Source organism: Schistocerca americana, chromosome X, assembly GCF_021461395.2.
Source record: "Schistocerca americana isolate TAMUIC-IGC-003095 chromosome X, iqSchAmer2.1, whole genome shotgun sequence".
In the NCBI taxonomy this organism is placed as follows: domain Eukaryota; kingdom Metazoa; phylum Arthropoda; class Insecta; order Orthoptera; family Acrididae; genus Schistocerca; species Schistocerca americana.
In genome coordinates, this window is record NC_060130.1 from 682,896,878 (window position 1) to 682,917,654 (window position 20,777).

General features: G+C 41.5%; 1 protein-coding gene across 3 annotated transcripts in view; it reads left to right on the forward strand.

Annotated features, from left to right (window-relative positions):
* The window catches only part of LOC124555635 (spindle assembly abnormal protein 6 homolog), a 275,888-nt gene that overhangs the window by 138,155 nt on the left and 116,956 nt on the right, over window positions 1-20,777 (forward strand). For all 3 annotated transcript variants that reach the window (XM_047129612.1, XM_047129613.1, XM_047129614.1), the window contains one exon: window positions 13,269-13,337. In XM_047129612.1, coding sequence (XP_046985568.1) covers window positions 13,269-13,337 — 69 coding nt within the window. The remainder of the gene's footprint in view (window positions 1-13,268; window positions 13,338-20,777) is intronic.

Here is a 20,777-nt window from a genome sequence, read left to right on the forward strand (position 1 = left end):
GTAAACTGGTAACACACAATATCCTATTGCAGAGCATGCACTACAGCATGACAGTCGTGACCTTGGTGCCTGCTTCACCACATGTGCAATCTGGATTCTTCCCCAAGATTACAGTTTCTCAGAACTCCACAGGTGGGAACTGGCACTACATGTCCCTGGTTCTCGCCACACACCTGCCCTTAATTTATGTTAATTTCTTTGGTGTCAGCATTTCTTCACAGTAGCTATTCCTTTCTTCACTCTGTTTTAGTTTTCTACATCTTTCATTTTCTGACCTGTCTATTTTACGCCATCTCCCTCCCACCTCTATCACATATAATGCATTTAGCTTTTCGCTCTTATTAACTCCTGCATGATGTTTTAGCAGTAATCTTTGTATTGCATATTACCATATCTTCCACCTTTAAGCTCTCAGGTTTCTAAATCTCGTCCCGTGAGTCCCCAACAATCAGTCTTTCCTTCTCATCTCGTCTGATAAGTCTCCCCTGACTTCAGGTTCTGGGTGACTTTTCCGAACTCTACCCCCTCATCTGAACCTCACCAGTCCTCCTTCAGCCCTCTTCCTTCCCCTTCAAACCTTCTGCCAGGTGGAGGAGCCACTGGCTCCTCAAGCTTGCATAGATAATATCATTTTTATATGTCTGTTCTCTTGCTGCCACTTGGTGAGTAGATTTTTTATTTATCCAGTTACATTAAGTAATATAGTTGAAGTAAGCAAAACGAGGATAATGGAATGTAGTCGAATTAAGTCGGGTGATGCTGAGGGAATTAGATTAGGAAATGAGACACTTAAAGTAGTAAAGGAGGTTTGCTATTTAGGGAGTAAAATAACTGATGATGGTCGAAGTAGAGAGGATATAAAATGTAGACTGGCAATGGCAAGGAAAGCGTTTATCAAGAAGAGAAATTTGTTAACATCGAGTATAGATTTAAGTGTCAGGAAGTCGTTTCTGAAAGTATTTGTATGGAGTGTAGCCATGTATGGAAGTAAAACATGGACGATAACTAGTTTGGACAAGAAGAGAATAGAAGCTTTCGAAATGTGGTGCTACAGAAGAATGCTGGAGATAAGGTGGGTAGATCACGTAACTAATGAGGAGGTATTGAATAGAATTGGGGAGAAGAGGAGTTTGTGGCACAACTTGACAAGAAGAAGGGACTGGTTGGTAGGACATGTTCTGAAGCATCAAGGGATCACAAATTTAGCATTGGAGGGCAGCGTGGTGGGTAAAAATCGTAGAGGGAGGCCAGGAGATGAATACACTAAGCAGATTCAGAGGGGTGTAGGTTGCAGTAGGTACTGGGAGATGAAGAAGCTTGCACAGGATAGAGTAGCGTGGAGAGCTGCATCAAACCAGTCTCAGGACTGAAGACCACAACAACAACAACATTCAGTGTTAGAGCCTTTCCTAATCAAAAGTAGCAGCTCCTATGTCTAATTAGTACTTGTACCCAGTGCAGCTGAGCAGTTACATTGTGTTTTATTTTATCTTACACATTTTTGGAATTTTGAACGATAAATAAAGATTTGTGTGTCAAAATACATTAAAGTTCTCTGCATATTTCCATGGTCTTGCCATTATCTGGTGGATTTCCTGCTGTTTACCTAATGAAATGCATTTGTAACATGCACATGTTACTTGTATGTGGGATAAAAATGAGACAAGAAGTTTGTAAGTCTTCTTGCTCTGGTGGTGAGATATTAACTACAGCCCTTAAAGGTGTTTTATACAATTTGAGAAGCAGTTACACATTGCTTACTGTGTAACAGAATATATAATACTTACTGCGAGCTGCTATAGCAGATCACATGTGTTTGTCATTACAATTAGAGTAAAAGGATTTTGCAGCTCTTATAAGCCAAGTATGTTACTGTCAAAACAAATGTTGTAAGAGCTACATCAAAAATACTGAGAACTGTTAATGCTAAGTAATTCTTAGCTTTACATCACCCATCACAGTTAGTGTGAAATTGTTTATTTTAATATTTGAAACAAAATGGTTTCTGAAGAAATTGTTATGAGCAAGATGTAAGTTTTGGCAGATCTATATTTCTCCAACACATACTTTGATCCAGTTACAGATATTATTTCTATTAAAAATACAAGTAGGAATGGAGGATCCAAATATTCTTTGCAGTTGACTGATATCTGTTATATATTAAATAAAATAATAGCAATTTATTCAGCTTGAGAGTTTTTTTTCCATTAAGTAATTTTTCTCCTAAATGCTTGTCATGAACAAAAGCTGAGAGCTCTTCATGTAGGTTCATCACATGACCCTTGTTCAGTTTCTATAGTATTTTCACATTACTGGCTGTATGTCTGATTTTACCAGTTTCAAATGAGGATACAAATAATAAGTAGGTTTGTTTGGGTCCTTTAAATACATTCTTTGAAATAAAAGTTGTGTGAAAGCTAGAGATCTGAAACAGAGTAAGTATGAATCCAGTGTTTGTTAGAAATGCACATGTCACTGTTATGTCAGTGCTATGCTGGTTTTGTACCTTCCTGCTATAGTTCAACAAGTATAATGAGTATGAGAATAATGACACTGGATTGCTTCCCATTCATTAATTTTTTCCCTCTTACAGAAGCACACATGAGGATAAGACTATCTTGGACACGGTACAGAAGTAGAGTGTATGATCTTGCTATTGTAGTGTACCACGCCAGAGCTAAAGTAATGGGCTGTTGTTAATAATTAGGTAATTTCCATTCCAGACCTTTTTAATAATGTTGCTGATACCATTAGTTGCTGCTGCTATTGCCGATATCAGCTTCTTTTATAACTGATGTGTGAGTGGACGACGTACTTATAATATCCCACACTATAGTGACTCTTCCACTATTAACAAAATGTGATGTATGGAGACAAAATGTGACGTATGGAGACAAAATGTGACGTACGGAGAACAAAGTACTGTTTACCACCCCTTTCCTGTCGAGGTAGAATGCTGTATAACACATTAATGGAATGAGACTACTAATATGTACTAGTACATCAAGGGCAAAAGTTAAATGTGTAGGAATATATTTTGTTTGTGTTTCCTGTTGCTTGTGGCAAGTTGTGTTGCTTATCATTCATTTCAGTAACTTTTATGAAGACTGCTATAAATTTATTTTATTATTTAATTACCATTCAGGAAATGTCTAACCATTATATTGACATACACACACTTTCACCAAGTTACTGAGCCTATGTTGACAGGACACAAGGATGATATTGTCTTCACAGACGTAATTAGTATTAGTATTTATTATTGTTGTTATTTCTTTCCTTTCTCAGATGTTATGTCTGGTTAAAAATGGAAAGTGATGCAGACCTTGATCAAGCGTGACTTCCTTTTAACTGTATGGTATATGTTATATTGCATTTAGGAACTTTTGGGTAATTGAACCTGTATCAATAATTACAGATTTCTATAGTTGTATATACACGTTTGGATGTAGGTGTATTGCATTGATGTACTGGTGGATATTGTGTGGTATGACTCCTGTAGTTGATAGTATAATTAGTATAATGTCAACTTTATCCTGATGCCACATGTCCTTGACTTCCTCTGCCAGTTGGATGTATTTTTCAATTTTTTCTCCTGTTTTCTTCTGTATATTTGTTGTATTGGGTATGGATATTTCGATTAGTTGTGTTAATTTCTTCTTTTTATTGGTGAGTATGATGTCAGGTTTGTTATGTGGTGTTGTTTTACCTGTTATAATGGTTCTGTTCCAGTATAATTTGTATTCATCATTCTCCAGTACATTTTGTGGTGCATACTTGTATGTGGGAACGTGTTGTTTTATTAATTTGTGGGAACGTGTTGTTTTATTAATTTATGTTGTATGGCAAGTTGTTGATGTATTATTTTTGCTACATTGTTATGTCTTCTGGGGTATTCTGTATTTGCTCATATTGTACATTCGTTTGTGATGTGATCTACTGTTTCTATTTGTTGTTTGCAAAGTCTGCATTTATCTGTTGTGGTATTGGGATCTTTAATAATACGCTTGCTGTAATATCTGGTGTTTATTATTTGATCCTGTATTGCAATCGTGAATCCTTCCGTCTCACTGTATATATTGCCTTTTCTTAGCCATGTGTTGGATGCGTCTTGATCGATGTGCGGCTGTGTCAGATGATACGGGTGCTTGTCATGTAGTGTTTTCTTTTTCCAATTTACTTTCTTCGTATCTGTTGATGTTATATGATCTAAAGGGTTGTAGAAGTGGTTATGAAATTGCAGTGGTGTAGCCGATGTATTTATATGAGTGATTGCTTTGTGTATTTTGCTAGTTTTTGCTCGTTCAATAAAGAATTTTCTTAAATTGTCTACCTGTCCATAATATAGGTTTTTTATATCGATGAATCCCCTTCCTCCTTCCTTTCTGCTTAATGTGAATCTTTCTGTTGCTGAAGGTATGTGATGTATTCTATATTTGTGGCATTGTGATCGTGTAAGTGTATTGAGTGCTTCTAGGCCTGTGTTACTCCATTTCACTACTCCAAATGAGTAGGTCAATATTGGTATAGCGTAAGTATTTATAGCTTTTGTCTTGTTTCTTGCTGTCAATTCTGTTTTCAGTATTTTTGTTAGTCTTTGTCTATATTTTTCTTTTGGTTCTTCTTTAATATTTGTATTATCTATTTCTATTTTTTGTCTGTATCCTTGATATTTATGGGCATCTGTTTTTTCTATCACTTCTATGCAGTCGCTGTGGTTATCCAATATGTAATCTTCTTGTTTAGTGTGTTTTCCCTTGACTATGCTATTTTTCTTACATTTGTCTGTTCCAAAAGCCATATTTATATCATTGCTGAATACTTCTGTTATCTTTAGTAATTGGTTGAGTTGTTGATTTGTTGCTGCCAGTAGTTTTAGATCATCCATGTATAGCAAATGTGTGATTTTGTGTGGGTATGTTCCAGTAATATTATATCCATAATTAGTATTATTTAGCATGTTATTATTATTTCTTTCTTGTCTTCTTCTCCTCCTTCTTCTTCTTCTTCTTCTTCTTCTTCTTATTATTATTATTATTATTATTATTTTTTCGTATTTGTGCTGGCTAAGTGGCATGAGCAAGACATTGCTGACAGAGTCTGCCTTGTTGTGTAGGTGGCTAACCAAACAGATGAAGTGTGTATTGTCTCCCAACATGCCATGAATGTCCAGGATATTATCCACCAACATGAACCATGGTGTAGGGTTGTCCTTTTGAAGTTGTGGAAGCTTTGGAAACTGCCTGGCAGGTGGCTGCTGTAGTATCGTTGGAAGAGGGATGTAGGGGAGCAGCGGGTACCTAGAAACTGGTATTAAATCCGATGTCTGTAATGCAGCATAAGTAAGCATCTGTCCACATGGCACACAAGGTGTGGGAGAAGATGCGGTAGGTGCGGGCATCGCGGAGGCTATGTATGTGGTCTCAGGTTATTGATGCAGGACCGTAATGACATGAGTCAGTTGGGAGTACATGCTCGTGTGTTGGGCTGTCAGGAAATGTTCTCCCTTCAAATGTTGTGGGGCACTGTGGCTAAGGTTGTTCTTGTTGTAGTTGTGATACAAAGCCTGGGGACTTCCGCACACACAGAGATGCTGCAGTCTGTGTGCGCCACAGCTCATGGACAGTAATGGGTAAGTTATATTGTGCCGGCTTGGGAACACACAGGTGTGAAAATACACTCAGAACTATTGATATCCGAACTGCCGGCAGTGTGTCAGTGAATGAGACTGTAGGCAAATTCATGGCCACTTCCGGATCACACACCATGAGGTGGTTCATTAGTACTTTATGGCACACAAATAATGTGAAACAACTGTAGCAAAATAGGTGTGTGGTTGTATCGAAAAAGTCTGAGGTCACCACTATGAGGAACAGGTCACACAATTGTCGTATTAATAACCTGAACACCGCTTTATATGAAACTCTGTATTTATTAACAACACTGTACACAATACACCATTACATGCCAAGTGCCGGAATAAGACTAAAGAACAAACCACAATGGTGGCACAAGATTGGAAAGTCACGGTTTTGGTTATTCATAGATAGCACGTTGCATTGACACTCAATTCTGGTAGTCGATGATTGGCACAGTGTTTTATTTTCTTGTATACTGTTTCATTTGAAGCTATTTTCCAATGCCCATTTTGTTTGTTTATGCATGTCCTAATTATCTTTATTCTGTCCAATTTCTGCTGTAGTAGTTGTTTTGAAAGTGGCTTCAGCTGCAATCTTTATTACTGGTTGTATAACTCTTTTTAAAAAAATTGATTTTGCAGCTATTGATAGGCTTTTTTGTTTGAGTTTTTGGCTATAATTCACTTGGTTCAGTTTTGCTTCTATTTTGCCATGCTGGTGTCTCATTTAGGTTGTATGTTATGGTTTAACCTAAATATTTAAATTTGTTTAAAAGACTGTACCAGTTATTCTATATCATCTGTTAGTTTAACGGTTTCTTATTTGTTGATATTTGTCATTTTTAGTTAGGATCTACGACCCACATCAGCTATTTGTTCTATTGCTTTTTATATTCTTTTTCTGTGACGGAGTGAATTTGATTTCGTTCAGTACTTTAACATTGTAAATTTCCCTGTAGAAACTAGTACAGAAATGGTCTAGCTGCCATTCTCCCTTCCTCTGACTTGGATGTTTTCATTTTTTTAAGCTTATTTAGCTTCCTCTTGAAGTATGATGTAATACGAGGTTGTGTTCTCTGCAGATTTCTAGAAATCTTTGGTTATTCTTGTTTGTGGAGTTATTTGGAATCCACTTTCCAGTTATATTTTTATATTTGCTTTCTATTTCCCAACTGGGTCTTGAAGTCTCCCAATAAGCTTTTTATATTCCTTTTATTTATTCCGTTCCCAAAATTTATCTATTATCTTACCCCCCCCCCCCCCCCCCCCGCTTTTTTTTGTGTTGGGGGGTGGGGGTGGGGGGGGGGGGTCATGTAGGAGCATTTATTATTGTGTAAGTTTTATTCATTGTTTTAAAAACAAAGTTCAAGTTGCAGTTCTAGGTGATATTGGTTGAAAATTACTTATTGAATGTATTATTTTTATATTTACTATATTTTTAAAAAATCAGAAAAATACACACTGCTAACTGGTCAGTCATTGTATTGGTAAATAATAATCATTATTATGTACAACAGTTGTGTATGCAGCAGCAGTGCCACGAGTCCTCAATTATACTTGTGAACTCGTATGCTCTCTCCTTTCTGTGTTGGTATAGTCCACTTGTACAAGATAAGATGAAGCAATGAGTTTTTGGGGAAATGAACAACGGAATTTCTTTGTTCAGCCAACTAAATGAATTTTGTCCAGTCAATTATTAATTGTGCTAAATGAGAACAACAAATTTTGATGGGAATGCAGAAATAGAAAATATCTGTAATCTACAGCAGTTGCTGAACTTGGAATATTCTTCCACCCAAGTTGATAGAGTGTTCAACCACTGAAATGAATTCCTCATCACTGACCAGTTACTTAGGAAATGGTAGAAAAAGTGTGTTCATTTATGATTTTTTTAGAAAACACCCATTGAAACAGCCTCCTCTTTGGGAACATGAGACAAAGGAATTGTGAATAAGTGATAGGGATGTCCATTTCCGTTACAAGATAAAATCTCATTGTGCTGCATCTACTGACACACTTCTCTCTACGTGACAGGGAAAATTCTCAAAAAGTGGGGAAAAGTGCTGATACACACACTATAAGCCATCTTCTAGATATCTTATGTTGTTAGGTGCTAAGGACATCTCAGTGGTTACCAGTGGAATATATATGGATGCCTGACATATGTCACAAAATGTCTTGCAATTTCTTCTTTTTACCATACTTGCTCACCTAAGCAGAAAGTAAAGGAGAAAATAAATATAGGCTCCACTGATATGACATACCCAATTTTCCAGTGGAACTGATATGGTTTGAGGAACTATATGTGTGGAATTTATATTTCAGCGGAAAAGGAGACATGCTTGAAATTATCTTCAAGCTAACATTAAGAAATTCTGTTAGACTGATGTAGTAAGAGATTGGCACTTCCTCAATAACAGTTTCATTATAATACATTTTCCGTCGCTTACTACATGAATAAGACAAATTCGATGGTGCTGGTATAACAGACCAATTGTCATTCACTGTATAGTTGCTTGTGGAATATATAATACAGATGTAGAGGAGCTAATGTGGGAATGGCTGTATTCATCAGCAACAAAGACCATATGTCACTTACTGCTGTCACTACTGACTGCGCTGGGCATATGCTGACTTCAGAGTCAATCACCGCTACTAACCTGTCATCCTCTTCTTCCTCAGTCACATGTGGCACTTCGACACTATCCAGTGAGTAGCTGATGACCTCTATTTGTGTGACCACTTTCCTGTCTGGGCTCATCAAGCATCCGGATGTTTCCTAAAAGAATTTTGCCAAGATTAACTCTAGGCAGGGATGACTGGATTCTGTGTACTCAGTGAGACATGTTGAACACACAGAGGGCATCTGAGACTCAGCAAATTACATTAAAATTGTGATCTGCCAGTCCAATGACACATCAATAGATCAACTTGGGCTTCGATGAAATGACAATTGCTTCTATATTCTTGAGTGAGTGGTGCTGCAAAGGTTCAAGTACAGAGAAATGTCAGCACTATATTTTGGGTTGATAGGGTTGAACTACGATGAATCTTTAAAGATAATGGAAACAAGACATAATGGAAGTTCTATAGATCAGTTAAAAGTACTGATAGTTCAACAGAAGTGTGCTGTGCTATCGACAATATTTTCTTCACCCAATCAAGATTGGCAGTGTGATGCCACCATAGTTTTTGGGCAGTACATCAGAAACTAGCAGTTCAGCCACAGCAGTGGAAGGCACTGATGTGCACTACATACCAGCATACCGACTGCAGCATGGGGCTTTTCAAACAGCATGAGGCAGATTAGGCCAAGCACCATGATACTGCAACCAAAGCCGTATAAAAGAACTCTTGCAGATCAAAGCAAGCTGTTTCACACCCCTGGGCCACAGATTTGTTACACAGAGTACAACTGGAAACAGCATGTTGGCACAAGAAGTGAGGTGTGAACGGGTGCAGATAATTATTTGAGCACAGGGACTAGCAGTCTAGCAGTGCCTACTGTGTCAAGAGGGCCATGCTGGTAGTTTGACATGCGACAGCATGCAGCCACTACAAGTCTGGGCATCCATAACTGCATTGATCATACTTCTCCACTAACAGGCTGCTTCCTGGTCCCCTCCAGCACCTGCCAGACTCCAATCCTGGAGGGTGGTACAGTCACCCATCCTTCCATTCTGGTACAGGCACCCAGGTGCCACACCACATCCCTCTGTGAGGTGGCTTCCACCTCTGGAGGCTGACACATCTTCATGTAACTTGGTAGTCTTGAGTGCCACTGGCTCCATCTGTGTACGGCCGAGTCCCACTTATGGGGCCACGCGCTGCTGTGTAAGCTAGTGGAGTCAGCATTGCTGACCACTAATGTCACTGTGTGGCAGCCATCAACCTTCTGCTGCCATGCACTATCCTCACCATGTGCTGCAAGAGTGTGCGAGCATCACCTTCACAGATATGCTACCAGTGTAGTCAAATAAGTGCCAATAAAACATGTTGCCTTTTGATGCTATCTGTCTAAGTAACCAACTATCTGGTCCTGCAACCTTACCATTCCCCCATGACCAAACCCCACACAAAAGTGAACTTACACCCCCGGAAAGCTTTGTCTGGTGTCAGGAATTGGATTGACAATGCCTACAGCTGCTGTCCGTAGAGGAGGATGAGGATGAGGTAGGGGTGGGGATGAGGGGGGGATGTGGATGATGGGGGGAGGGGGGGGGGATAGGGGGGTTGAAACTAATGTGAGGTTGCAGTTTCGTTGACACAGGAATCAGTGCAGGCTTTTGTTTATGTTTGTTTTTACTGCAAGTATTATGGAGAGACATTGGATCATTTGCCAAATGTGTAATTATATTGGTAAGTACAGTATGTGGAGGGTAGTTGCAGAATGTTCTGTGGGCATGTATGAGGGGCAGTCAAATGAAAATCGAACATCCGGCACAACAGAACCATGGAATGCTTCCATTCAATAGTAGTCACCACATGTGTTAAGACATTTATACCACTGGGAGAGAAGACAATGGGGGGATGAGACAATCACTTCCTGTTCTGTAGAATGTGATCGGCCACTGACAGATCCACAACCGCATCTGCTCTTGCACTTCCTCATTAGATTAAAACTGACATCGTGCATTTCTTTCTTCAGGTCACCAAAGATGTAACAATGACACAGTGAGAGATCCGGACTGTGTGGAGGATTTTGCAGCGTTTCCCAATCAAATCGCTGAAGCCTAGTGTTCATCCAATTGGCAATGGGGAGGTGGGCGTTATCGTACAACAGGATAGTAATGAGCGTATGGCATTGGTGGCCGCGAGACCCCTTGCAGGGCGGTTCGGCCGCCGCTCCACAAGTTCTTTAACGCCACTACGACGACTTGTGAGTGAATGAGGATGAAATGATGATGAAAGACACACAACACTCAGTCATCTCGAGGCAGAGAAAATCCGCGACCCCACAGGGAATCGAACCCGGGACCCCGTGCGCAGGAAGTGAGAACGCTACCGCAAGACCACGAGCCACGGACATACAACAGGATGATTCTTTCCGACAACCCCGAGGGCAATTGACCAAGTCAAACATCGCACATCTCTCTCACTAAAGAAATTCAGCTGTTCACACAAGTTTTGGTGAGGTGGTGATGACCTTTTTCGTCGGCTTCAGGAGCCCACTACTCATTGAGTTCCTTGAGCATGTAACCACACTCAGTGTGCAGTATTCGGGAAAACTTTGCAGAAGCTCCAAAAAGCCATGAAGTTAAAATTCCCAAGAATGCTGCCAGACTGAATCATCCTGCTTCACAATAATGCCTGCCCCACACCAGCAATCGGACAAAGACTATGGTTCAGTGATTTGGTTGGGAAACACTGTGACATCCTCTGAACAGCAGCTTTCTACAAAACAGGACTTGATCACCTTGTCTCCCAGTGGGATAAATGTGTGATGTTTACTTTTGAATGAAACATTCGATGGTCCCCTTGTGGTCAGTGTTCAGTTTCCGTCTGACTACCCATTATAAATAAGAATGTTAGGTTTGTAACATGTGTTATCACGAGCAAGGGCAATGGCTGACTGTCTAAGACTACATAAGGTTTCAGTCATGTGTTCAGGGGGCAAAGCTGAGTGCTGTCAAATAATACTCATTGTTTTCAGTGTGTAGGGTAGTAATTATGAGCAGCCATTTAGGCAGGGTAGTTAAGTTACAGAAGGAAGTATTCTGATAGTGTTAAGTTTAAGTGCCTTCCTCATAATGTGATTTTAGTTTGCTGTTTTGTTGTATTTCATGAATAGAGCTTACATGGTGCCAAGGTTTGGGAACTGTAAGATAAGAACAATAGTGTGTGCTGTTTGGAGCTAGCAGTAGTGTTGAGGAAGGAATATGGGCTGGTATGTGAAGTAGTGAAAAGTGTTGGGATAATAATATGTTTGTTTCCTTGTTGTTGGTGTTTGTGTAATTGATAAATGGTAATCTTGTCATGGATAATACCTCTTAGAGCAGAGTTTTCAGTACCACAAGGAGCTACCAGAAAGGAGATATTGGAAATTGTAAAAGGCGAAGTAGATAAGCTATGAGCAGACAATGTAAATTTGTCTAAGAGGTTAGGAGCAGATCACATGAAGAAGGCGGAGCGGTGATACTTGCATTAGAGTTACTGCAGAGTACGCAGAGAAGAGGCAGAAAGAATTTGATAACTGGTCGATTGAAAACATGGCGTGGGAGATGAGGACTAAGAAGATTTTAGAGAAGATGGAAAGAAGAATCAGATATGGCAGAGGAGGAGAAAGTTGAAAGGGAGGGAAGCAGGCCTGTGTCTAGTTTACCTCTTCCCACAGTATGTCCAGTTGCCATGAATATATTTACCTCTTCCCACAGTATGTCCAGTTGGCACTAATATAGTTAAACTTACCAATCCTGGTTAGACACTTGGTGAGACCACCTTATGAATGGGAAGATAAAGGTAATTAATGAAGAGGGTAATGACATTGCTCATAGTTGACTTAGTGCACAGATACTAAAGTTGTTGATGTTAAGGAAGTAATGCAGCAGTATCAGATCAGATATTATGTGGAATTGTGGAGTCTGGAGGAACTTCAGTGCCAAAGTAAATGTGGGTTGTATGAAAGTGAATAAGTGTGTGGATATCAACATGGGTGGTGTAAGTGCAGTAATATCTACCTCATGGGGTGATAGTGGGTGTTGTTTAGAGGCCATGGGGGCTGGGCCACATGTACAGTAAGGTACAGATGCCATTTATTTTTGCATCATGCAGAGTGCCAATGCCGATTACGAGGTTGTTATAGAGATAAGGAATGCACAAGAAGCTGTTGATGTTGCAAATGCTGCAGAAGAAATCGTACAGACAGCCATACTTCCTTAGAAACAGGGTGAATGTAGGGAAATAAAGAGAAGACGTGGGCATGAAGTTGATGATCAAGCCAACAAAATGGCATCTGTTGAGGAGTATCTTCTCTTTGCTACAGCTGGTGAATCACATCTTGCATGAAGCAACAACTCTTTATTCTACATATCATAACTTTTTGGTCATCCCATTTACCAGCATTCACCCTTCAGTATGGAACTTCTTCACAAGGTGACAATGAGCAATAATGTCATTTGGGATGCATGCAAAGTAGGAGGTAGTGGTACTGGGTGTGGACAAAATTGTAGTTATTAACCAAGAGTAAAATTATTTGCTTCCATGCTCACTAAAATGATGCTCAGTTACTTTCTTGTATTGAGGTACAGAATGAATGAATGGTGCTCCATATTATAGTTCAGTACTTGTTTTTATCATACCTAGGCTAAGAGAAACAGCTCTGTTGTACATACTGACAGATATAAGCAATTGAACACCGTCACATACTCTTTGGTAATTGCTGGATACGTCCTAAAGATAAAACGGCTACAGTAATGCAATTTTTGATGTAAAGTTGCAAGTGATTTCAAGGGAACTCTAGGAGATGAAACTTCAAAATAGCCTTGACTGATTTTTTTTTTTTTTTTTCCCCCCGCCATCCTTTATCCACTGAGCTTGCAGTTCTCCTGTCTGGGAAGAAATTCCTTAACATCTTTCTTTCTTTTTATTTACTTCATGTTCATTAATGTGACCCTTTTAATCCCTTTTGTAGGATTTTATGGACGTGTCATCTCGGACCGCCGATCAGGAAAGAAGACTGAGCAAACTGGAGAAAGAAAATGTAATTACAATTTTACCTACCTTTCTACAATAGAATATAATGTTGGAAGTATTTAACATAGTTGGTCTGTATAGTACTAACAGTGTGTGTGTGTGTGTGTGTGTGTGTGTGTGTGTGTGTGTGTGTGTGTGTGTGGGAGGGGGGGGGTCTCTATTTCAGAAAGTTTCATTTGTATCTGAAGGTTTTTGTTTCTGTATCAAACAGAACAAACTATTTACAGTTGTATAAAAAAAAAAAAAAATTCCAACCAGAAATTTATTTAGTTCTCAAAGAGATTGATAAGTGAGACAATACTAATTTTGAGGTTGTGATTTTTTCCCAGTAAAACTGATAAATAAACATAAACATAAACATAAAAACTTTTGGAACAATATGGGGAAGAAGGGGATGTCACACACACACACACACACACACACACACACACACACACAACCGTAATCGTAGGATTTATGTTTGTTGTGTATGAGGGTTTTACATTGAGGCTTTTGTGAATTGTTTGGTAGGTGGCACATAAATGGGCTTTTGTGAATTGTTTGGTAGGTGCCGCACAAATGATAATGATACCCTAACTATGAAATATTGGGCTATTGAATGTGTAGTCCAGTACACACACAGAAATTCTTCATAGGAGCAGGATAAATTTTTTCAATGATTGAATTATTTAGGAAGAAAGGAGACAACTCGCTGAAAGGCAGAAGCGTTGCATTGTCGACAGGTACGCAAACAAAAGATACAGAGCTTTACTTTGCTGGCTTTTGAAATGAAATTCCTTTCTCAAGCTTGTTGTTGTTGTTGTGGTCTTCAGTCCTGAGACTGGTTTGATGCAGCTCTCCATGCTACTGTATCCTGTGCAAGCTTCTTCTTCTCCCAGTACCTACTGCAACCTACATCCTTCTGAATCTGCTTAGTGTATTGATCTCTTGGTCTCCCTCTACGATTTTTACCCTCCACGGTGCCCTCCAATGTTAAATTTATGATCCCTTGATGCCTCAAAACATGTCCTACCAACCGATCCCTTCTTCTAGTCAAGTTGTGCCACAAACTTCTCTTCTCCCCAATCCTATTCAATACCTCCTCATTAGTTACGTGATCTACCCACCTTATCTTCAGCATTCTTCTGTAGCACCACATTTCGAAAGCTTCTATTCTCTTCTTGTCCAAACTATTTATCGTCCATGTTTCACTTCCATACATGGCTACACTCCGTACAAATACTTTCAGAAACGACTTCCTGACACTTAAATCTATACTCGATATTAACAAATTAATCAATATACAGATTGAATAACGTCGGGTAGAGGCTACAACCCTGTCTCACTCCTTTCCCAACCACTGCTTCCCTTTCATGCCCCTCGACTCTTATAACTGCCATCTGGTTTCTGTACAAATTGTAAATAGCCTTTCGCTCCCTGTATTTTACCCCTGCCACCTTCAGAATTTGAAAGAGAGTATTCCAGTTAACATTGTCAAAAGCTTTCTCTAAGTCTACAAATGCTAGAAACGTAGGTTTGCCTTTTCTTAATCTTTCTTCTAAGATAAGTCGTAAGGTTAGTATTGTCTCATGTGTTCCAACATTTCTACGGAATCCAAACTGATCTTCCCCGAGGTCCGCTTCTACCAGTTTTTCCATTCATCTGTAAAGAATTGGCGTTAGTATTTTGCAGCTGTGACTTATTAAACTGATAGTTCGGTAATTTTCACATCTGTCAGCACCTGCTTTCTTTGGGATTGGAATTATTATATTCTTCTTGAAGTCTGGGGGTATTTTGCCTGTGTCATACATCTTGCTCACTAAATGGTAGAGTTCTGTTGGGCCTGGCTCTCCCAAGGCAGTCATTAGTTCTAATGGGATGTTGTCTACTCCCGGGGCCTTGTTTCGACTCAGGTCTTTCAGTGCTCTGTCAAACTCTTCACGCAGTATTCTATCCCCCATTTCATCTTCATCTTCATCCTCTTCCATTTCCATAATATTGTCCTCAAGTACATTGCCCTTGTATTGACTCCCTATATACTCCTTCCACCTTTGTGCTTTCCCTTCTTTGCTTAGAACTGGGTTTCCATCTGAGCTCTTGATATTCATACAAGTGGTTCTCTTTTCTCCAAAGGTCTCTTTAATTTTCCTGTAGGCAGTATCTATCTTACCTCTAGTGAGATAAGCCTCTACATCCTTACATTTGTCCTGTAGCCATCCCTGCTTAGCCATTTTGCACTTCCTTTTGATCTCATTTTTGAGACGTTTGTATTCCTTTTTGCCTGCTTCATTATTGCATTTTTATATTTTCTCCTTTCATCAATTAAATTCAATATTTCTTCTGTTACCCAAGGATTTCTACTAGCCCTCGTCTTTTTACGTACTTGATCGTCTGCTGCCTTCACTACTTCATCCCTCAGAACTACCCATTCTTCTTCTACTGTATTTCTTTCCCCCGTTCCTGTCAATTGTTCCCTTATGCTCTCCCTGAATCTCTCTACAACCTCTGGTTCTTTCAGTTTATCCAGGTCCCATCTCCTTAAATTCCCACCTTTTTGCAGTTTCTTCAGTTTCAGTCTGCAGTTCATAACCAATAGATTGTGGTCAGAATCCACATCTGCCCCAGGAAATGTCTTACAATTTAAAACCTGGTTCCTGAATCTCTGTGTTACTATTATATAATCTATCTGATACCTTTTAGTATATCCAGGATTCTTCCAGGTATACAACCTTCTTTTATGATTCTTGAACCAAGTGTTAGCTATGATTAAGTTATGCTCTGTGCAAAATTCTACAAGGCGGCTTCCTCTTTCATTCCTTCCCCCCAATCCATATTCACCTACTATGTTTCCTTCTCTCCCTTTTCCTACTGACGAATTCCAGTCACCCATGACTATTAAATTTTTGTCTCCCTTCACTACCTGAATAATTTCTTTTATCTCACCATACATTTCATCTATTTCTTAATCATCTGCAGAGCTGGTTGGCATATAAACTTGTTCTACTGTAGTAGGCATGGGCTTTGTGTCTATCTTGGCCACAATAATGCGTTCACTATGCTGTTTGTAGTAGCTAACCCGCACTCCTATTTTTTTATTCATTATTAAACCTACTCCTGCATTACCCCTATTTGATTTTGTATTTATAACCCTGTAATCACCTGACCAAAAGTCTTGTTCTTCCTGCCACCGAACTTCACTAATTCCCACTATATCTAACTTTAACCTATCCATTTCCCTTTTTAAATTTTCTAACCTACCTGCCCGATTAAGGGATCTGACATTCCACGCTCCGATCCGTAGAACACCAGTTTTCTTTCTCCTGATAACGACGTCCTCCTGAGTAGTCCCCGCCCGGAGATCCGAATGGGGGACTATTTTACCTCCGGAATATTTTACCCAAGAGGACACCATCATCATTTAATCATACAGTAAAGCTGCATGTCCTCGGGAAAAATTACGGCTGTAGTTTCCCCTTGCTTTCAGCCGTTCGCAGTACCAGCACAGCGAGGCCGTTTTGGTTAATGTTACAAGGCCAGATCAGTCAATCATCCAGACTGTTGCCCCTGCAACTACTGAAAAGGCTGCTGCCCCTCTTCAGGAACCACATGTTTGTCTGGCCTCTCAACAGATACCCCTCCGTTGTGGTTGCACCTACGGTACGGCCATCTGTATTGCTGAGGCACGCAAGCCTCCCCACCAACGGCAAGGTCCATGGTTGATGGGTTAGGAAAAACCAATGCACGTACTCCCCCCCCCCCCTCGATGATGCAGCACTTCTGCCTTTCAGTGAGTCATCTCTTCTTCCTAATATTTAATTATTCTCAACTACAATGTTGTGTACATTATTATCTTTGCATGATTGGGTAGATAGTCAAACTTCTCCCTCTCCCCCTCTACCCCTCTCCCTCTGCCTCTCCCCCTCCCTCTCCCCCTCTACCCCTCTCCCTCTGCCTCTCCCCCTCCCCCTCCCCCCTCTCTCTCCCTCTCTCCCCCTCTCTCCCCCTCTCCCTTTGCCTCTCCCCCTCTCCCTCCCCCCTCTCTCCCCCCCTCTTCCTCTCTCCCCCCTCCCCCTCTCTCTCCCCCGCTCCCTCTCCCCCTCTCCCCGTCCCCCCCTCTCTCCCCCCTCCCCCTCCCCCCCTCTCTCTCCCTCCCCCCTCTCCCTCCCTCTCCCCTCTCCCTCCCTCTCCCTCCCTCTCCCTCCCTCTCCCTCCCTCTCCCTCCCTCTCCCTCCCTCTCCCTCCCTCTCCCTCCCTCTCCCTCCCTCTCCCTCCCTCTCCCCCCCTCTCCCCCCTCTCCCCCCCTCTCCCCCCTCTCCCCCCTCTCCCCCCTCTCCCCCCTCTCCCCCCCTCTCCCCCCCTCTCCCCCTCTCCCCCCTCTCCCCCCCGCTTCCCCCCTCTTCCCCCCTCTTCCCCCCTCTTGCCCCCTCTTCCCCCCTCTTCCCCCCTCTTCCCCCCTCTTCCCCCCTCTTCCCCCCTCTCTCCCCCTCTCTCCCCCTCTCTCCCCTCTCCCCCCCTCTCCACCCCCTCTCCCCCTCTCCCCCCTCTCCCCCTCTCCCCCCTCTCCCCCCTCTCCCCCCTCTCCCCCCTCTCCCACCTCTCCCCCCTCTCCCCCCTCTTCCCCCTCTTCCCCCTCTCCCCCCTCTCTCCCCCCTCTATCTCCCCCTCCCCCCCTCTCTCCCCCTCCCCCCTCTCTCCCCCCTCCCCCCTCTCTCCCCCTCCCCCCTCTCTCCCCCCCTCCCCCCCTCTCTCCCCCTCTCTCCCCCTCTCTCCCCCTCTCTCCCCCTCTCTCCCCCTCTCTCCCCCTCTCTCCCCCTCTCTCCCCCTCTCTCCCCCTCTCTCCCCCTCTCTCCCCCTCTCTCCCCCTCTCTCCCCCCTCTCTCCCCCTCTTCCCCCCTCTCTCCCCCTCTTCCCCCCTCTCTCCCCCTCTTCCCCCCTCTCTCCCCCTCTTCCCCCCTCTCTCCCCCTCTTCCCCCCTCTTCCCCCCTCTTCCCCCCTCTTCCCCCCTCTTCCCCCCTCTTCCCCCCTCTTCCCCCCTCCCTCTCTTGCCCCCCCTCTTTTCTGTGCCACACTAAAGCTGTGTCAAGAATAATATAGGAAATTTCTGCTTTTAGTATTATATTTATGAATGTCATTGTTTCCAAACTGCAATTGACTGTTGACGACAAACTTCATAAGGGAGTAAATGTACTATGAGACTGTTGTCAGTATGCCCAACTGCTGAAAGAGCCTTCTAAACTCGTTAAGGAGTGGACGACACAAATTATTGTTATGGCACACTTCTGTGCAAGTGAAAGTTTGTATCTTCAGTGACGGATGAGTAATCTCAGATTATGCCTCCATAAGCCCTTGTGTATAAAAATAGAATAATAAGTCAACTTTTTGATATTTTCATCTCCAAAATTTGATATCTTCCATGACAAAGATGATCTGGCCATAGATGTTAACAAAGATCTGTAACATATTCAGATTTTTATTGGTATAAACACTTAGGCACGTAGAATATTAGGTTTTATTTGTTAATTGAGAATCGTGCATTCCCTTCACTATTAGTTTTAATGTTGCTTGATTCACTTTGAAATTTACAACTTTTGCGTGTACTACTTTAATACCCAGAAGCCTCCAGCTGCCCAAGCGAGAGCAGGTGCCAGCTGCAGCAGTAGATTGTGTTTGTACATAGTGTTTATTGCAGTTTTAGGAGAAGGAGAGTGCCATAGTGAGGTAATTTTTCTCCCTTGCTGAAGTCTGTTTCTTCTTTCTTATCTGCTGCCACTTGTTGTGTTTTGTGTATTCTTTTTTGTGGTATTGTACGGTTCTTACACAGTAGAAATTGATAGAAACTGTGCATACTATGTGCAGATACAAGGAGAACTGGCCACTGTCTGGAAACAGCTAGAAGTTGCATTGGCTTCTACAGACTTCAGGCTACTGCTTTAAGCTGAAATGACATTGAGGCACCTCTGGTAGAAGCTGTAATAATTTTAATGCTGTTGGAATCTCCTGGAAGCCTCACTGTCACTGTGTCTTCTGATGCACATCATCTGAGTGGTCTGCCTTCACTCAAGGGTGAGTGACAAACTGTGATGGGCCATGTACCACTGGGGAGAGCGTTGCCCCATTATGCTTTAGCAAAAGGTGCAAGGTGCTATCCAGTGTTCATAGGACATTTGAGCCAGCATAAGATGCCTCGCCTGTTGGCCCATTGGCTAATTTTTCCTGGCAGGTTCAGACAAGTGCAGAGGGGAGGTCTGCTAGTCATTGGGTGCTCCCGTATTAAGTGGGTAATGGAGCCCCTCAGGAAAACAGCAGACTGGTAAGGAATTAAGCAAGTGTGCACTAGGCATGTTTGCCAGGTCTCATCTGAGATGTGGACAAGGCCCTGCTGATGGCTATTGGATGTACAGGGTGGAAATGGTTGCAAATCAGAGTTGATGTCGGCATGAATGAATCTGCCGCTTGGATTCTGAGACCGTACTCTGTTCCTTTAGGCAATTAGCTGAATTTGTGTAGACAGGTAGCAATTCATGTGGGATGGAAGCTCAGCCCCTTATTTGTAGCATCGTACCTAGAGTTGATCATGGTCCTCTGGTTTGAACCATGTCTTACGTCAGAAATGTAGGTTCAGAAAATTGCACAATAATATTGCACCAGGACTTCTCTCCCTTTGTTACGGGGAAGGGGTTTATAACCACCACAAAAAATTAAAAAAATTAAGGTTTACCTAATTCTTGTTGACTTTTATTGACAACATACGTTATAAAGAGATACTGATATGTGGGTAGTTTCCAGAACCAGAGAATACTGAACATCACATTTGTTCTGAAAAGTTGCATCTACTGCTATTAGTAAAATTTTTGGATCAAGTTTAACTAAAAAATTATACAATCAGGTAGAAGAATTAATTGAAAACAATTAATAATTTTTCCAAATTATAAAATATAAAGTACTGGACTAGATTCCAATATTTATGAAAGGAGAGTGTAAAATACCCCTCCTCCCAATTGCCTAGTTGGTACTGCTAGGGTTATTTCGGATTTCAAATGTGAAATAATCCGGGTGAAGTTAAGCATCAAAGTTGAGTCTGAGATGGTGATCAGATGCTTTTTGTAGACCACCTGATTCAGGAGCTGTAGTGGCAGAGCATTCAGAGAGAACTTTCAGAATATGGCGAGTAAGTTTTCTGATCATACTATTGTAACAGGGGGAGACTTCAAATTACCAGCTATAGAATGAGAGAGTCACACTATCAAAACTGAACCCAAAGGGCATAATTTATGTGACATTATTCTGGAAGTCTTTCTGAAAATTACTTCAGGCTTATAATTAGAGAAAGAACTCATTAGGGTCATGTCTTAGACCTTCTAGCACTCTAACAGACCTGAACATTTATGTCGGTGATTAAGTGTTCACCTATGTTGTCTATGAATGCACTGCATTCCTGTGTAATTCTAATGGGGAAATTAATGCAGGT